Source organism: Tachyglossus aculeatus, chromosome 21, assembly GCF_015852505.1.
Source record: "Tachyglossus aculeatus isolate mTacAcu1 chromosome 21, mTacAcu1.pri, whole genome shotgun sequence".
NCBI lineage: Eukaryota > Metazoa > Chordata > Mammalia > Monotremata > Tachyglossidae > Tachyglossus > Tachyglossus aculeatus.
Window position 1 is genome coordinate 21630952 of NC_052086.1, and position 18129 is coordinate 21649080.

The following is an 18129-nucleotide window of genomic DNA, read 5'->3' on the forward strand; positions in this document are numbered from 1 at the left end:
TACCCCAGCGCATAGTACAGTGGTTTGTACAGAGTAAAAGTTTGAGTAACATTGTTACTATTATTATTGTTATTATGATGCTGGTAATGATAGCAAAGCTTTGAGATCCATTGCTGCAGGGCTCTCAGTTATCCAGTAAAGTTGGGACAGGGAGAGTAGGATTCACTAAAATCCACAGATTATCCAGCATCTTTATTTTAGCCACTGGTATCATCCTTCTCCTCCAGAAAGCCAGAACTGCCCACAGGCAAAATGTACAAATCCACTCTTGAGCTCCTGTTTTTACTGATGACTGGGGAAAGGGTCCAGAGCCAGGTAGGAGGGAGAGGAGGAGAAACTAGAGGCTGAATAATCCACAAGATGGACCACCAACACTGTAAGCTCACTGTGGGCAGGGAATGTTTCTGTCATTCAGTCATATTTATTGAGTGCTTAGTGTGTGCAGAGCACTGTACTAAGCACTTGGGAGGTACAAGTTGGCAACATATAGAGACGGTCCCTACCCAACAACGGGCTCACAGTCTAGAAGGGGGAGACAGAGAACAAAACAAGTAGACAGGTGTCAATATCATCAGAATTAACAGAATTATAGCTGTATACACATCATTAATAAAATAAATAGAATAGTAAATATGTACAGGTAAAATAAATAGAGTAATAAATCTATATAAATATATACAAGTGCTGTGGGGAGGGGAAGGAGGTAGGGCAGGGGGGTACTTCCCAAGCACTTAGTACAGTGTTCTGCACACAGTAAACGCTCAATAAATACGATTGAATGAATGATGGGAAGGAGGAGAGGAAAAAGGGGGTTCAGTCTGGGAAGGCCTCCTGGAGGAGGTGAGCTCTCAGTAGGGCTTTGAAGGGAGGAAGAGAGCTAGCTTGGCGGATGTGCGGAGGGAGGGCGTTCCAGGCCACGGGGATGACGTGGGCCGGGGGTCCACAGCAGGACAGGTGAGAACGAGGTACGGTGAGGAGATTAGGGCGGAGGAGCCGAGGGTGCGGGCTGGGCTGGAGAAGGACAGAAGGGAGGTGAGGTAGGAGGGGGCAAGGTGATGGACAGCCTTGAAGCCAATTCTGATATAGGGTACTCTCCCGAGCTCTTAGTACAGTGCTCTGCACAGAGTAAGTGCTCAATAAATTTGGGTAAGGACCGTCTCTATATGTTGCCTACTTGGACTTCCCAAGCGCTTAGTACAGTGCTCTGCACACAGTAAGTGCTCAATAAATACGATTGAATGAATGAATGAATGAACTTGTACTTCCCAAGCGCTTAGTACAGTGTTCTGCACACAGTAAGTGCTCAAATAACTACAATTGAATGAATGAATGTTTTGTTTTGTTGTTTGTCTCCCCCTTCTAGACTGTGAGCCCACTGTTGGGTAGGGACTGTCTCTATATGTTGCCAACTTGGACTTCCCAAGCGCTTAGTACAGTGCTCTGCACAAAGTAAGCACTCAATAAATATGATTGAATGAATGAATGAATGAATACCACTGATTGACACTGTAACTGTGAGAACTATTTGGGAACTTATTACCTTACACCTACCCCAGTGCTTAGTACAGTGCTTAGTAAATCAATCAATCAATCAATCGCATTTATGGAGCGCTTACTGTGTGCAGAGCACTGCACTAAGCTCTTGGGAAGTCCAAGTTGGCAACATATAGAGACAGTCCCTACCCAACAGTGGGCTCACAGTCTAAAAGGGGGAGACAGTAAAGTACTCCCCGCTTCTAGACTGTGAGCCCGTTGGGGGCAGGGATGGTCTCTGCTGCTGAATTGTACTTCCCAAGCACTTAGTTCAGTGCTCTGCAAAAAGTAAGCGCTCAATAAATACGACTGAATGAAATATAGTAAGCGCTTAAATAAATACCATAGTTACGATTATTAAAGGTCCATGGCAGGAAAGACTATGTTCTGCCATGCCCCCTACCCCTATTCCACCCCAAAGCAGTGCTCCTCTCCTCCCCTTTCCCCCACACCCCTGTAGCCTGCAGGCTTCTGGAGGCTGCCTGCCATGGTTATGTGACATCCTGTCACGCACACACAGGGCTCTCTCCCCAATTAGGCCCTAATGACTTGGCAAACCCTGATTAGACCCTAGACAGTTGGCTATCCCTTAGGGCTGCGAATTGCCTGTAATGAGGATAGGCAGAAGACAGGGAGGAAAGGCTGGGAATGAGGGAGGAAGGAAGCAGAAATGTCTATTATTTTGGACCTCCATGCTTTCATGGTTTCATTTAAGCCAGATCCATCCTTATTAATGATGATAATAATAATGGTATTTGCTAAGCGCTTACTATGGGCCAGGCTCTGTATTAAGCATTGGGATGGATACAAGCAAATTGGGTTGTACACTGTCCCTGTCCCACGTGGGGCTCACAGTAAAATCCTCATTTTACAGATAAGATAACCAAGGCGCAGAGAATTGAGATGACTTGCCCAAGGCCATACAGTAGACAAGTGGAGGAGTCAGGATTAGAACCCATCATCATCATCATCATCATCAATCGTATTTATTGAGCGCTTACTGTGTGCAGAGCACTGTACTAAGCGCTTGGGAAGTACTTTCTGACACCCAGGCCCATCCTCTATCCGCTATGCCATGCTCTTTCCCATTTCCCCAGGACTCGGTTCCTGGAGGTGACTGCCCTACAGAAAGTAAGCAGTCAGTAAATACCATCGATTGACTGATTTGATGGATTGTTTGCCCGATGTGGAATGAGCAGATTCATCCAGGAGCATTGGAATACGATCCTGCCTCAGAGGCAGCGGGATGGACTAGGGAACTTCTGGTAGGGCCCTTTCAGCCTTGTGATCCTGGGACTTTCTTAAGGTTTAGTGGAGTTTTTCTTTTTCCAATAAAATTTGGGAATCTCTTTCCTTCTACCCCTTCCCTCCCAGTGTGTGCCCCCCCACAAAAAAAATATGTCCAGTAACCAGAGAATCCCCCCGAGCTTTTCTCCAGTTGACTGCCAGGGGCAAGGCAGGGCTGCTGGGATCGACCCCTGTCTCCTCCAGCCTGGACCAGCATCAGAAAGACAAACAGAGAGGCCATCGGCCGCCCTTGGCCCAGTGTGCCCTCCCACCTTTTCTACCAGGAATAATAATTATTATTATTGTGGTGTTCATTAAGCACTTACTAGGTGCCAAGCACTGTACTGAGTGCTTGGGTAAGGTACAAGATAATCAGGTCCCACATGGGGCTCACAGTTTAAGTAGGAGGGAGAACAATTATTGGATCCCTATTTTGCAGATGAGGCAACTTAGGGAAAGAGAAGTGAAGCGACTTACCCATAGTCCTATAGCAGGCAAGAGATAATAATAATATTGACACTTATTAAGCACTTACTATGTGCAAAGCACTGTTCTAAGCGCTTGGGAGGTTACAAGGTGATCAGGTCATCCCAAAGGGGGCTCACAGTCTGAATCCCCATGTTACAGATGAGGTAACTGAGGCACAGAGGAGTTAAGTGACTTGCCCAAAGTCACACAGCTGACAATTGGCGGAGCCGGGATTAGAACTCAGGTCCTCTGACTCCCAGGTACGTGTTCCTTCCACTAAACCACACTGGTACAATGCTCAGCATGGTAACAGCTCAATAAAAACCACTGATTGATTGATTAATAGTTGGGCAAATGGACCACAGTGCTTACGTACACATCTGTAATTTATTTTTATTAATATCTGTGTCCCCCTCTAGACTGTAAGCTCATTGTGGGCAGGGGCTTTGTCTGTAATATTGTTATATCATACTCTCCAAAGCGCTTAGTACAGTGCTCTGTATACAGTAAGTGCTCGATAAATACGACTGACTGACTGACAACTTTTCCTTCTGAGAAGCAAGGAGTCGGATTAAGGATAGAAACTTAAGCTGTTAGGAGTTTTTGTTTCGTATGGCAGCAATGGCCAGACCCTAGAGATCTGGGAGGAGGAGAGTGAAATGCAGCAGAGATGATAGATGGAAGAGGGGAGAGGCTGGAGGCAGGGAGGCTGTTTCAGCATCTGGCCAGAAGAGTAAATAAAGTACTAGGTGGGAATGATGATAATAATATGAATTGTGGTAGTTGTTAAACACTTATTATGTGCCAAACTCTGTACTAAGCACTGGGGTGTATACAAGCAAATTGGGTTGGACGCAGTCTCTGTCCCATATGGGGCTCACAGTCTTAATCCCCATTTTACAGCTGAGGTAACAGGCACAGAGAAGTAAAGCGACTCGTCCATGGTCACACAGCAGACATGTGGTGGAACCAAGGTTAGAACCCATGGGCACAAGGGGTGTTCGAACCCTCATAATCTGGAAAACTTCAGTCGTGTTCCTCTTTCTCAGTCTTCATCTTTCCAGACTGAGTAGCTCTACCCTTTTCAGTCTGCCCTCATCAGAAAGCTTCTCCCTACCTGGCTATCTTGCATTGATTGATTGATTGATCTCCAGTGGAGTCTTTCCTTCCTCCCCTCTAGACTGTAAGTCCGATATGGGCAGGGAACGCGTCTTCTAACTCTGTACTCTCCCAAGAACTTAGTACAGTGCTCTGTACATAGTATGTGCTCCGATATGGGCAGGGAACGTGCCTTCTAACTCTGTTGTACTCTCCCAAGAACTTAGTACAGAGCTCTGTACATAGTGTGTGCTCAATAAATACCACTGATTGATTCCCAAGACGTGGCGACTAAAACAGCACCCGGGATTCCAGACAGGGGCAGAGTGTGGCTCTCTGCAGTGGCAATAAGTGTCGTTGATTGACAGATTGGCAAAGCTCTGCGCTGTTTTGATTTCTGTCACCCTCCTGATAGTAGCCTAGACCAGGATCATCATGGTGGGAGAGGAGGGGAAGGTGGAAGAGGAGAGAACTGGTACTGTGTGGCTGCATTGGGTAGCTGGTGGAGCCCCAAATTTGTTGTATTTGTTGTTGTGGTATTTATACTATGTACCAAGCACTGTTCTAAGTGCCGGGGTAGATACACCTAAGGCACCTCTCATGACAGCCCTGGGCAGTTGCTCCTAGACTGCAAGCTCGTTGTGTGCAGAAAAGTGTCTACCGACCCTATTCTATTGTATTCATTCATTCAGGCATATTTATTAAGGCCTTACTGTGTTCAGAGCAGTGTACTAGCCTTGGGAAAGTGCAATACAACAATAAACAGTGATATTCCCTGCCCATGATGAGCTCACAGTCTATTGTGCTCTCCCAAGTGTTTAGTACGTTGATCCGCACACAGTCAGCGCTCAATAATTATCATCATCATCATCATCAATCGTATTTATTGAGCGCTTACTGTGTGCAGAGCACTGTACCAAGCGCTTGGGAAGTACAAGTTGGTAACATATAGGGACAGTCCCTACCCAGCAGTGGGCTCACAGTCTAAAAGGGGGATTGATTGATTGATAGATGGATTGCCCTGGGCGGAAATCAGTCAGTCGCATTTATTGAGGAAGGGAAGGGATAATGTGGGGGATTATGACAAGGAGTCCCTATGAAGGCTGAGTCAGCGGAGGGCTGAGTCCCAAGTTGTCCAAGCCAGGGATCCTGGCGAAGCTCCTCTCCTGAGCCCAGAAAGTAGGGTGCCGCCACAAGGCCCAGCCTGAGAAGTCCAGGAGTAATAATAATAATAATGATGGCATTTATTAAGCGCTTACTATGGGCCAAGCACTGTTCTAAGTGCTGGGGAACACAAGGTGATCAGGTTGCCCCACTGGGGAGCTCGCGGTCTTCATCACCTTTTTACAGATGAGGGAACTGAGGCCCAGAGAAATTAAGTGACTTCACCAGAGTCACACAGCTGACAAGTGGTGGAGCCGGGATTGGAACCTATGACCTCCGACTCCAAAGCCCGGGCTCTTTCCACTGAGCCGCAGGACAACGTAGGAGCCACTCTTGACCTGCTGACCACTGTTGGGTAGGGACCGTCTCTATATGTTGCCAACTTGTACTTCCCAAGCGCTTAGTACAGTGCTCTGCACACAGTAAGCGCTCAATAAATACGATTGATGATGATTGCTTTCTTTTCCAGATATTCTACATCTCCTCCTTTCTGTACACCGTCAACTACACTTGGTATTTGTACATGGACCTGAAGACGAGATACAGCCAGAATGTGTACAGCTCAACCCCACAGGTGAGTGTGCTCGGACTGGTGGGACACGGTTGGCTGGATGGGCTGGGGCGGGGAAGAGTGGGGGGAATATCTCATTTTGAGCCTGGGGTATCAAGGGGATGGGATTTCCAGGAGCTGAAGCTTCTCCCTTGCCTCAAATTCAGGCTATAAAATCTCTAGTTGGCCTGAGGCCTGTTGAGGGGGTAAGCCCACATTAATAGTAGTACATATCTGTAATTGTATTTATTCTTATTGATATCTGCCTCCCCCCCGACCCCTTGACTGCAAGCTCATTGCGGGTGGGGAATGTCACTGTTTATTGTATGGTACTTTCCGAAATGCTTAGTACAGTGCTCTGCACACAATAAGTGCTCAATGAATATGATTGAATGAACGAATGAATGAATATTAAGTGCTTCCTCTGTGCAGAGCACTGTGCTAAGCATGGAGAAAGAGTACAGGGTGGGGAATTAGACATGACCCTCCTATGAATATGAGCTGGGGAGAGGATTAACCTGTATACATGTTTAGTTTTGTTGTCTGTCTCCCCCTTCTAGACTGTGAGCCCGTTGTTGGGTAGGGACCGTCTTCCAAGCGGTTAGTACAGTGTTCTGCACACAGTAAGCACTCAATAAATATGATTGAATGAATGAACGAATGGGGTAGATACAAAATAATCAGGTTGTCCGACGTGGGGCCCACAGCCTTCATCCCCATTTTACAGATGAGGTCACTGAGGCCCAGAGAAGTGAAGTGACTTGTCCAAGGTCACACAGCTGATAAGTGGCAGAGTGGGGATTAGAACCCACGACCGCAACATAAAAGATAAGGCCAAATACACAATTCACAGCCTCAGAACCCAACAAGGACCTGAACAAGTACTGGATCCCAGGGGAACAGGGTGCGAAAGGATGAGGGAAGCTACTGAGGACCCTCCCCATAGTTGCGGCTGTGGCCACTATCTTAGTTCTGGTGGCCTCGGGGCCAGGACCTTGAGTTCTGTTGCCTGGGCCTGGCTGGGCCGCCTGGAGAGATGGTCCTTAGAGGACAACTAAGTCTGAGTTGGAAGGTAAGAAAACTTCGGGAAGGCTCTTCCTTGGCTCCGAGGACTTTTCTTAGCGCTTCCCTGGACGGCAGAAATAGTTGAGCCTCCCTTCTCTCCTTCTCCAGCCCAGCCTGCACCCTCCGCTCTTCTGCTGCTAATCTCCTCACCGTGCCTCGTTCTCGCCTGTCCTGCCATCGACCCCCGGCCCATGCCCTCCCTCTGCCCATCCCCCAAGCTAGCTCTCTTCCTCCCTTCAAGGCTCTACTGAGAGCTCACCTCCTCCAGGAGGCCTTCCCAGACTGAGCCCCTTCCTTCCTCTCCCCCTCGTCCCCTTCTCCATCCCCCGCACCTTACCTCCTTCCCTTCCCCGCAGCACCTGTATATATGTATATATGTTTGTACGTATTTATTACTCTATTTATTTATTTTACTTGTACCTATCTATTCTATTTATTTTATTTTGTTAGTATGTTTAGTTTTGTTCTCTGTCTCCCCCTTCTAGACTGTGAGCCCACTGTTGGGTAGAGACTGTCTCTATATGTTGCCAGCTTGTACTTCCCAAGCACTTAGTACAGTGCTCTGCACACAGTAAGCGCTCAATAAATACGATTGATTGATTGATTGAGCCAGAGTGGAGGTGGCTTATGGGAGCAGAAACTTGCAACCACCCCACCTTTGCCTGCCGCACCCCAAATACATTCGGTGCTCTTCCACCCACTTCCCTGACAGTCTTCCCTATCGCTCCCACCTGAGCATTGAGTGTGTCTGGAAGGAAAGTGCTGATGGCCGCTCACCCCTAATGATAATAATAGTAGAGAAGCAGCGTGGTCCAGTGGATAGAATGTGACCTGGGAGCCGGAAGGACCCGGGTTCTAATCCCAGCCCCGCCACTTTTTTTTTTTAATGGCATTTATTAAGTGCTTACTATGTGCAAAGCACGGTTCTAAGCACTGGGGAGGTTACAAGATGATCGGGTTCTCCCTCAGGGGGCTCACAGTCTTAATCCCCATTTTACAGATGAGGGAACTGAGGCACAGAGAAGTGAAGTGACTTGCCCAAAGTCACACAGCTGACAAGCGGCGGAGCTGGGATTTGAACCCACAACCTCTGACTCCAAAGCCCTTTCCACTGAGCCACACTTGTCTGCAGGGTAACCTTGAGCAAGTCACTTCATTCTCTGTGCCTCGGTTACCTCATCTGTAAAATCAGGATTAAGACTGTGAGCCCCACTTGGGATATGGACTGTGTCCAACCTGATTAGTTTATATCTACCCCAGTGCTTAGTACAGCACCTGCCACATAATAATTGCTTAGCAAATGCCATTAACAAAAAAACTCCCTTGACTTTCAGGCCCGTGCTCTTTCCATTAGATTATACTGCTTACCCCTCCACTTGTGAGCTTTCTCCCCATTTCCTTGCCTCTCGCATCCCGACTCTGCCGCATCATCATCATCATCATCAATCGTATTTATTGAGCGCTTACTATGTGCAGAGCACTGTACTAAGCGCTTGGGAAGTACAAATTGGCAACATATAGAGACAGTCCCTACCCGACAGTGGGCTCACAGTCTAAAAGGGGGAGACAGAGAACAAAACCAAACATACTAACAAAATTAAATAAATAGAATAGATATGTACAAATAAAATAAATAAATAAATAAATAGAGTAATAAATATGTACAAACATATATACATATATACAGGTGCTGTGGGGAAGGGAAGGAGGTAAGATGAGGGGGATGGAGAGGGGGATGAGGGGGAAAGGAAGGAAGGGGCTCAGTCTGGGAAGGCCTCCTGGAGGAGGTGAGCTCTCAGCAGGGCCTTGAAGCTCTCAGCAGGGCCTTGAAGCTCATGCACAGCCGCATGTCCGCTGTGTGACCTTGGGCAAGTCACTTAACCTCTCTGAGCCTCAGTTACCTCATCTGTAAAATGGGGATTAAGATTGTGAGCCCCCCGTGGGACAACCTGATCACCTTGTATCCCTCCCCCAGCGCTTAGAACAGTGCTTTGCGTGTAGTAAGCGCTTAACAAGTCAGCCTCCCCCTTCTAGAGTGTGAGCCCGCTGTTGGGTAGGGACCGTTTCTATATGTTGCCAACTTGGACTTCCCAAGCACTTAGTACAGTGCTCTGCACACAGTAAGCGCTCAATAAATACGATTGAATTGAATGAATGAATGAACAAATGCCCTCATCATCATCATCATCATCATGTGCTTCCCTCCCCGGTCGTCTTCCTACCCTTGCCCAGCAAAGAGGGTTGAAGCAACATAATTTGCTTTCTGGAAACTTCCGCCAAGTCAGCATGTGACCCTTAGGAGCCAAAGAAAAAGGAACGGGTTCCCAGAAAAGCGTATTTGTAGAGTTTGGAAAGCCAACACTCCAGCGGCTCAAGTACGGCCTCCGGTCTGGCTCTGGCCGCTCTGCCCCTTGCCCATCCCTAGTACAATGGGGACACGTACTGCTTCCAGGTAGATCCAGGAGTAATAATAATAATAATAATGTCGGCATTTATTAAGCGCTTACTATGGGCCAAGCACTGTTCTAGGTGCTGGGGAACACAACCTGATCAGGTTGTCCCACGTGGGGCTCGCGGTCTTCATCACCTTTTTTACAGATGAGGGAACTGAGGCCCAGAGAAATGAAGTGACTTGCCCAGAGTCACACAGCTGACAAGTGGTGGAGCTGGGATTGGAACCTATGACCTATTTATTTTATTTTGTTAGTATGTTTGGTTTTGTTCTCCGTCTCCCCCTTTTAGACTGTGAGCCCACTGTTGGGTAGGGACTGTCTCTGTATGTTGCCAACTTGTACTTCCCAAGCGCTTAGTACAGTGCTCTGCACACAGTAAGTGCTCAATAAATACGATTGATTGATTGATTTCCACTGAGGAGCCTCCTCTCTTCTCCCCACCCTCCCTTGATCAGATCCTTGTGCCAAGGTTGAGCCCCAGACAGGGCCCCCCTCACCACTCCCCAACTCCCCCCCCGCCCAAGGTTTAAACCCCAGCTCCTCCAACTGTCAGCTGTGTGACTCTGGGCAAGTCACTTCACTTCTCTGTGCCTCAGTGACCTCATCTGTAAAATGGGGATTAAGACTGTGAGCTCCCCGTGGGACAACCTGATCACCTTGTAGCCTCCCCAGCACTTAGAACAGTGCTTTGCACATAGTAAGCGCTTAACAAATACCATCATTATCGTTAATATTATGCCCAATAATTTGGCTATGGGGTGGGCACCAAAGAACCTACTGTGCTTGTTCTGCAGGAGCAAAATGTTCTCTGGAGGAGGAATCCTGGGGAGTGGCTGGGTTCAGGGTGGAGGAAGAGAAGGACTGGCTGTGGGAGTGGGTGGGTTGGGAGGATGGTGCATATCTACAATTTATTTATATTAATGTCTTTCTCCCCATCTAGACTGTAGGCTCATCATGGGCAGGGAATGTGTCTGTTTATTGCTATATTGTACTCTCCCAAGCTCTTAGTACAGTGCTCTGCACACAGTAAGTGCTCAATAAATCTGTAAAATGGGGATAAAGACTGTGAGCTCCCTGTGGGACAACCTGATCACCTTGTAACGATTGAATGAATGAATGAATGAATGAATGAATGTCTCCCCCTTCTAGACCGTGAGCCCACTGTTGGGTAGGGACCGTCTCTCTATGTTGCCAACCTGGACTTCCCAAGCGCTTAGTACAGTGGTCTGCACACAGTAAGCGCTCAAAAAATACGATTGAATGAATGAATGAATATTTACTATTCTATTTATTTTATTTTGTTAATAGGTGTTGTTTTGTTGTCTGTCTCCCCCTTCTCGACTGTGAGCCCACTGTTGGGTAGGGACCGTCTCTAGATGTTGCCGACTTGGACTTCCCAAGCGCTTAGTACAGTGCTCTGCACACAGTAAGCGCTCAATAAATACGATTGATTGATCGTAACCTCCCCAGCGCTTGGAACAGTGCTTTGCACATAGTAAGCGCCTAATAAATGCCATCATTATTATTCCCATCCCCCCCGCCTTACCTCCATCCCCTCCCCACAGCACCTGTATATATGTATATACGTTTGTCCGTATTTATTACTCTATTGTATTTGTACATATTTATTCTATTTTATTTTGTTAATATGTTTTGTTTTGTTGTCTGTCTCCCCCTTCTAGACTGTGAGCCCACTGTTTGGGTAGGGACCGTCTCTATATGTTGCCAACTTGTACTTCCCAAGCGCTTAGTACAGTGCTCTGCACACAGTAAGCGCTCAATAAATACGATTGATTGAATGAATGAATGAATAAATACGATTTAATGAATGAATGGTGGGGAGGGGGCACTGGGCAGATGCTATATTGTACTCTCCCAAGAGTAGCAATAGAGAAGCAGCGTGGCTCAGTGGAAAGAGCCCGGGCTTTGGAGTCAGAGGTCATGGGTTTAAATCCCGGCTCCACCACTTATCAGCTGTGTAACTGTGGGCAAGTCGCTTAACTTCTCTGGGCCTCAGTTACCTCATCTGTAAAATGGGGATGAAGACTGTGAGCCCCCCGTGGGACCACCTGATCACCTTGTTAACCTCCCCAGTGCTTAGAACAGTGCTTGGCACATAGTAAGCACTTAATAAATGCCATCATCATTATTATTATTATTATTGTTATGATGCTGAGGTCAGCTGTCCTGTGGGGTTGGTTCAGAAGGGAAGGCTGACTGAGGTTTTGGGCTATTCCCTCTTGTTCACCTGGCACTGGGCAATGCTCGCTCCATGGTGTGACTTCCCAGTTGCCTAGTGAAGGAGTGTGAGAGAAGTACAAACTTTGTACAGTGCTCTGTACACATTCATTCTTTCAATCGTATTTATTGAGCACTTACTGTGTGCAGAGCACTGTACTAAGCACTTGGGAAGTACAAATCGGCAACATATAGAGACAGTTCCTACCCAACAACGGGCTCACAGTCTAGAAGGGGGAGGGTAATCACTCGATAAAAACAATTGATTAATTGACACCTGGATTCCTATTTCTGGCTTCATAGTGCTCTGCACTCAGGAAGCACTCCAATATCAATCAATCAATCAATCGCATTTATTGAGCGCTTACTATGTGCAGAGCACTGTACTAAGCGCTTGGGAAGTACAAATTGGCATCACATAGAGACAGTCCCTACCCAACAGTGGGCTCACAGTCTAAAAGGGGGAGACAGAGAACAGAACCAAACATACCAACAAAATAAAATAAGTAGGATAGAAATGTACAAGTAAAATAAATAAATAAATAAATAAATAGAGTAATAAATATGTACAACCATATATACATATATACATATATACAATTGCTTAATTGACACGGGTTCCTATTTCTGTCTGCACAAAGTAAGCAATGAATCAGTAGTATTTATTGAGTGCTTAGTATGTTCCGAGCACCGTACTAAGCGTTTGCTCAATAAATACAATTGATTGACACCTGAGTTCCTATTTCTGTCTGCTGTGGGGGTTTGGATCACTAAGTGACCTGGCTCTCTGAAACCCTGGACTCTCTGAAACCCCTCCATGAAGTCCCTGTGTTCTTGGTCCCAGAAGGCGCTTCAGATCACCTGGGTCCCAAGCTGGGTTGAGTCATTTTGGGAATGGGGTAAAACAGACTTATTCTTGATGGGATTTAAAAATTTCTAAAAGCTCCAGGCTTCTAGAAAGTAGGATGGGAGGGTCCCTGTCCAAATTGCCACAGGCAGAGGTCCTGGAGGAAGCAGGAATGCTGGCTCTGTGAGGAAACCCCATTTCTCTGCTGCCAGGGAAACAACACAGTAGAAAAAAGGCATCTTTCTCTCAAGGCCTGCTCTACTCCCAGTTAAAATCTGTAGCAACAAACGGTGTTTTATTTTGAGTCAGAATCAGCACTTTATATTCTGGAGCTGCTTTTTCCCACTCTGCCCAGCCACACTCCTCTGCTGTGATCAGGGACAATAGTAGTAATAATAATAATAATGGCATTTGTCAAGTGCTCAAGATGTCCAAAGCACTGTTCTAAGCACCGGGGTACATACAAGGTAACTGGGTTGTCCCACGCGGGGCTCATGGTTTTCATCCCCATTTTATCGATGAGGTAACTGAGGCCCAGAGAAGTGAAGTGACTTTCCCAAAGTCACACAGCTGCCAAGTGGTGGAGCTGGGATTAGAACCCATGACCTCTGACTCCCAAGCCCGTGCTCTTTCCACTGAGCTACGCTCTTCCTCGGGCAGCTATTGTTAGTAGTAATAGCATTTGCTAATAGCACAAATAGAATTTACTCCCAGCACTGTACTACATTCTGGGGAAAAAGAAAAGTGAGAATTCAATGAGAATTAGACCCCATCTCTAGCCCTCCGGGCAATCATAATCTACGAATGAGGTAGGGAAGTGTTTGGTGGCAGGTTTAAAAGGAAAGATTAAATAATATAAATACCAAAACAGCATAACGGACAAAGCGCAAAGTCCACCCAAGTCCAATGTTAAAGGTGATGACCGGGAAAGGCCTCAGGGCGCAGCTACCCAAGTCACCCGGATTCTAGTCACAGCCAGAGCTTGCTGACTCTCTAAAAGTTGTGGTAGCCACCTGCCGCTGTGGTTTAAATTCCCCACGGACACCCAGGCCCACACATTTCACCCCTCTAAAGCTAACCTTCTCACTGTACCTCGATCTTATCTATCTCTCAGCTGACCTCTTGTCTGCCTCTGGCCCAGAATACCATCCCTCCTCATATCCGACAGAAAATTACTCTCCCCACCCTCAAAGCCTTGTTGAAGACACATCTTTCCAAGAGCCCTTCCCCGACTAAGCCCTCCTTTCCTCTTCTTCCACTCCCTTTTGTGTCACCTGACTTGATCCCTTTATTCACCCCTCCTCTCAGCCCCGCAGCACTTATGTACATATCTATAATTTACTCATATAATATTGATGGTATTTGGTAAGTGCTTACTATTTGCAAAGCACTGTTCTAAGCGCTGGGGGGGGATACAAGGTGATCAGCTTGTCCCACGTGGGGCTCACAGTCATCATCATCAATTGTATTGAGCGCTTACTGTGTGCAGAGCACTGTACTAAGTGCTTGGGAAGTGCAAGTTGGCAACATATAGAGAGAGTCCCTACCCAACAGTGGGCTCACAGTCTAAAAGGGGGAGACAGAGAACAAAACCAAACATACTAACAAAATAAAATAAATAGAATAGATATGTACAAGTCTTCATCCCCATTTTACAGATGAGGTAACTGAGGCACAGAGAAGTTAAGTGACTTGCTCAAAGTCACACAGCTGACAATTGGCAGAGACAGGATTTGAACCCATTACCTCTGACTCCAAAGCCCATGCTCTTTTCAATGAGCCATTCTGCTTCTCTCTTGATATCTGTCTATTAATATCTGTCCATATTGATGTCTGTCTCCCCCTCTATACGGTAAACTTAATGTGGGCAGGGAATCTGTCTGTTTATTGTATTTATTTATATTCTGTATCATCATCATCATCATCAATCGTATTTATTGAGCGCTTACTATGTGCAGAGCACTGTACTAAGCGCTTGGGAAGTACAAATTGGCAACATATAGAGACAGTCCCTACCCAACAGTGGGCTCACAGTCTAAAAGGGGAAGACAGAGAACAAAACCAAACATACTAACAAAATAAAATAAATAGAATAGATATGTACAAGTAAAATAAATAAAGTATTTATTTATAGTCTGTATTTATTGTTGTATTGTACTCTTCCAAGTGCTTAATACAGTGCTTTGCACACAGTAGGCTCTCAGTAAATGCGATTGACTGAGTTGTGGTGGGATCGGGGGTCCTGGGTGACAGTAAGCGCTTAACAAATACCACAATCATCATTTGATGGGGTGAGCCGGGGATCCAGGTGGGACCTGGTTTCCAGAATCCCTTTACCTTCGGCTCAAAGGAATGCTCCGAGTCTCCTACGTATCCAGGGAGCAGAGCTGCAATCTCTCCCCTTCGCCCCCACAATCAATCAATCAATCGTATTTACAAACGGCTCCCCGACAGAACTAGTCTCAACCGAAGCTCCTGCTGGCTGGCCGACCCCTCTTCCCTTCTCCTGGAAGCAGAAATCAAGGTAGTCTGGTCCCCATAATTTGTTTGTTTTTTTTTCCCATCCTCACAGGTGTGGGCCTGCACCTCCCGGCTGGGGAAAGTAGCCACGATTTTGTCCAGGTAAGAAGAGCCAGGGCTTCTGGGCTGGGGAGGAAGGGCTGGGTGTGATCATCATCATCAATTGTATTTACTGAGTGCTTACTGTGTGCAGAGCACTGTACTAAGCGCTTGACCAGAGCAGAGGCTGCCCCGGAGCAGGGGTGAGAGACGGGCAGGCCAGAGGAGCCTGGAAGAGATCTCAGGAGTTGGTCTGGGCTGTGGAGATCACCCAGCAAGATTGCCCACAGGTTGCCTTTGCCAAGGTTTGCTGCCAGGAAGGGCTGGTTCTTGCCATGGAGGAATTCAATAAATCAATCAATGGTATTTACTGAGTGCTTACTGTGTGCAGAGCACTGAACTAAGCGCTTGGGAGAATACAGTATAACAATGTTGGTAGATGTGTACCCTGCTCACAAGAAGCTTACAGTATAGACAGGGCAACAGACAATATAAATGAATAATTTATGTATAATAATAATTGTGGTATTTAAGTGCTTGCTATGTGCCAAACACTGTACTAAGCAGTGGGGTAGATACAAGATAATCTGGTTGGACACAGTCGCTGCTCCACATGGGGTTCCCAGCCCAAGTAGAAGGGAGGGCAGGTATTCAACCCCTATTCACTTTACCTCGATCTCGTCTGTCTCACCTCTGGCCTCTCACCCACGTTGTGTCTCTGGCCTGGAACACACTCCCTTTTCATAATCAATCAATCAATCATATTTATTGAGCGCTTACTGTGTGCAGAGCACTGAACTAAGCGCTTGGGAGAATACAGTATAACAGTGTTGGTAGATGTGTACCCTGCTCACAAGAAGCTTACAGTATAGACAGGGCAACAGATATTTATAAATAAATATTTATTTATTTATTTATTTCACTTGTACATTTCTATCCTATTTATTTTATTTTGTTGGTATGTTTGGTTCTGTTCTCTGTCTCCCACTTTTAGACTGTGAGCCCACTGTTGGGTAGGGACTGTCTCTATGTGTTGCCAATTTGTACTTCCCAAGCACTTAGTACAGTGCTCTGCACATAGTAAGCGCTCAATAAATACGATTGATTGATTGATTAACAGACATTAATATAAATGAATAATTTATGTATAATAATAATTGTGGTATTTAAGTGCTTGCTATGTGCCAAACACTGTACTAAGCACTGGGGTAGATACAAGATAATCTGGTTGGATACAGTCTCTGCTCCACATGGGGTTCCTAGCCCAAGTAGAAGGGAGGGCAGGTATTCAACCCCTACTCACTTTACTTCGATCTCGTCTGTCTCACCTCTGGTCTCTCACCCACGTTGTGTCTCTGGCCTGGAACACACTCCCTTTTCATAATCAATCAATCATATTTACTGAGTGCTTACTGTGTGCAGAGCACCGTACTAAGCGCTTGGGAAGTACAAGTTGGCAACATACAGAGACGGTCCCTACCAAACAGTGGGCTCACAGTCTAAAAGGGGGAGACAGAGAACAAAACCAAACATACTAACAAAATAAAATAAATAGAATAGATATGTACAAGTAAAATAAATAGAGTAATAAATATGTACAAACATATATACATATATACAGGTGCTGTGGGGAAGGGAAGGCGGTAAGATGGGGGGGATGGAGAGGGGGACGAGATAATTACTTTCCCCATCCTCACAGCCTTTTTGAAGGCTCATTTCCTCTCTTCCCACTCCGTTCTGTATCGCCCTGACTTGTTCCCTTTACTCACCCCCACCCCACAGCACTTAAGGACATCTCCGCAATTTATTTATTCATATTAATATCTATCTCCCCATCTAGACTGTAAGCTCTTTGTGGGCAGGGAATGTGTCTGTTATATTGTTCTGTTGTATTCTCCCAAGCACTTAGTACAGTGCTCTGCTCACAATAAGTGTTCAATAAATATAATTGACTGATTGATTGATGAGGAGACACCGGGAAGGTACGTGACTTATCCAAGAAAGTTATGTGACTGATCCAAGATCACACAACAAGCAAGTGGCAGAGACAGGATTAGAACTTAGATCCTCTGACTCCCGAGCCCATGCTCTTTCAACTTAACATACTCTTTCACGCTGAAGCAGCGTGGCTCAGTGGAAGGAACCCGGGCTTTGGAGTCAGAGGTCAGGGGTTCGAATCCCGGCTCCACCACATGTCTGCTGTGTGACCTTGGGCAAGTCACTTAACTTCTCTGAGCCTCAGCTCCCTCATCTGTATAATGGGGATTGACTGTGAGCCCCATGTGGGACAACTTAATCACCTTGTATCCTCCCCAGCGCTTAGAACAGTGCTTTGCACATATTAAGCGCTTTAAAAAACATAAATAAATGAATAAATAAATAAACTAGGCCATGTTATACGGCTATGTACGTAAATTCCGTGGGGCTCAGGATAGGACTTCTGTTTCTAGAGACCTCAATCCATCTGTGGCAATTATTGAGCACTTACCATGTGCAGAGCACTGTACTAAGTGCTTGGGAGAGTACAATATAACAGAGTTGTTAGACACATTCCCTGCCCACATCAAGCTTACAATCTGGAGGATGAGGGTCCACTCGGGGGTCCAGAATGAAAAGCGGTTTCTCCCAGGCTGAAAGGCCTTATCGCCCCTAGCAGCAATGGCTGTGAGGAGGCCAACCCGACTGACGATTGATTAATATATTATATATTATATTATATTATTATAGTATATTATTATATCATATTATATTGTATAATATATAATATATTGTGTAATATATTATATTATGTATTATATTACATATAATATTATACTATATAATTATAATATATTATATAATGTGTTATATTATGTATTGTATTATAT

General features: G+C 45.9%; 1 protein-coding gene across 2 annotated transcripts in view; it reads left to right on the forward strand.

Annotated features, from left to right (window-relative positions):
- The window catches only part of TMEM116 (transmembrane protein 116), a 55232-nt gene that overhangs the window by 18760 nt on the left and 18343 nt on the right, over nucleotides 1–18129 (forward strand). For both annotated transcript variants that reach the window (XM_038763773.1, XM_038763771.1), the window contains exons 5-6: nucleotides 6020–6124; nucleotides 15276–15325. In XM_038763773.1, coding sequence (XP_038619701.1) covers nucleotides 6020–6124; nucleotides 15276–15325 — 155 coding nt within the window. The remainder of the gene's footprint in view (nucleotides 1–6019; nucleotides 6125–15275; nucleotides 15326–18129) is intronic.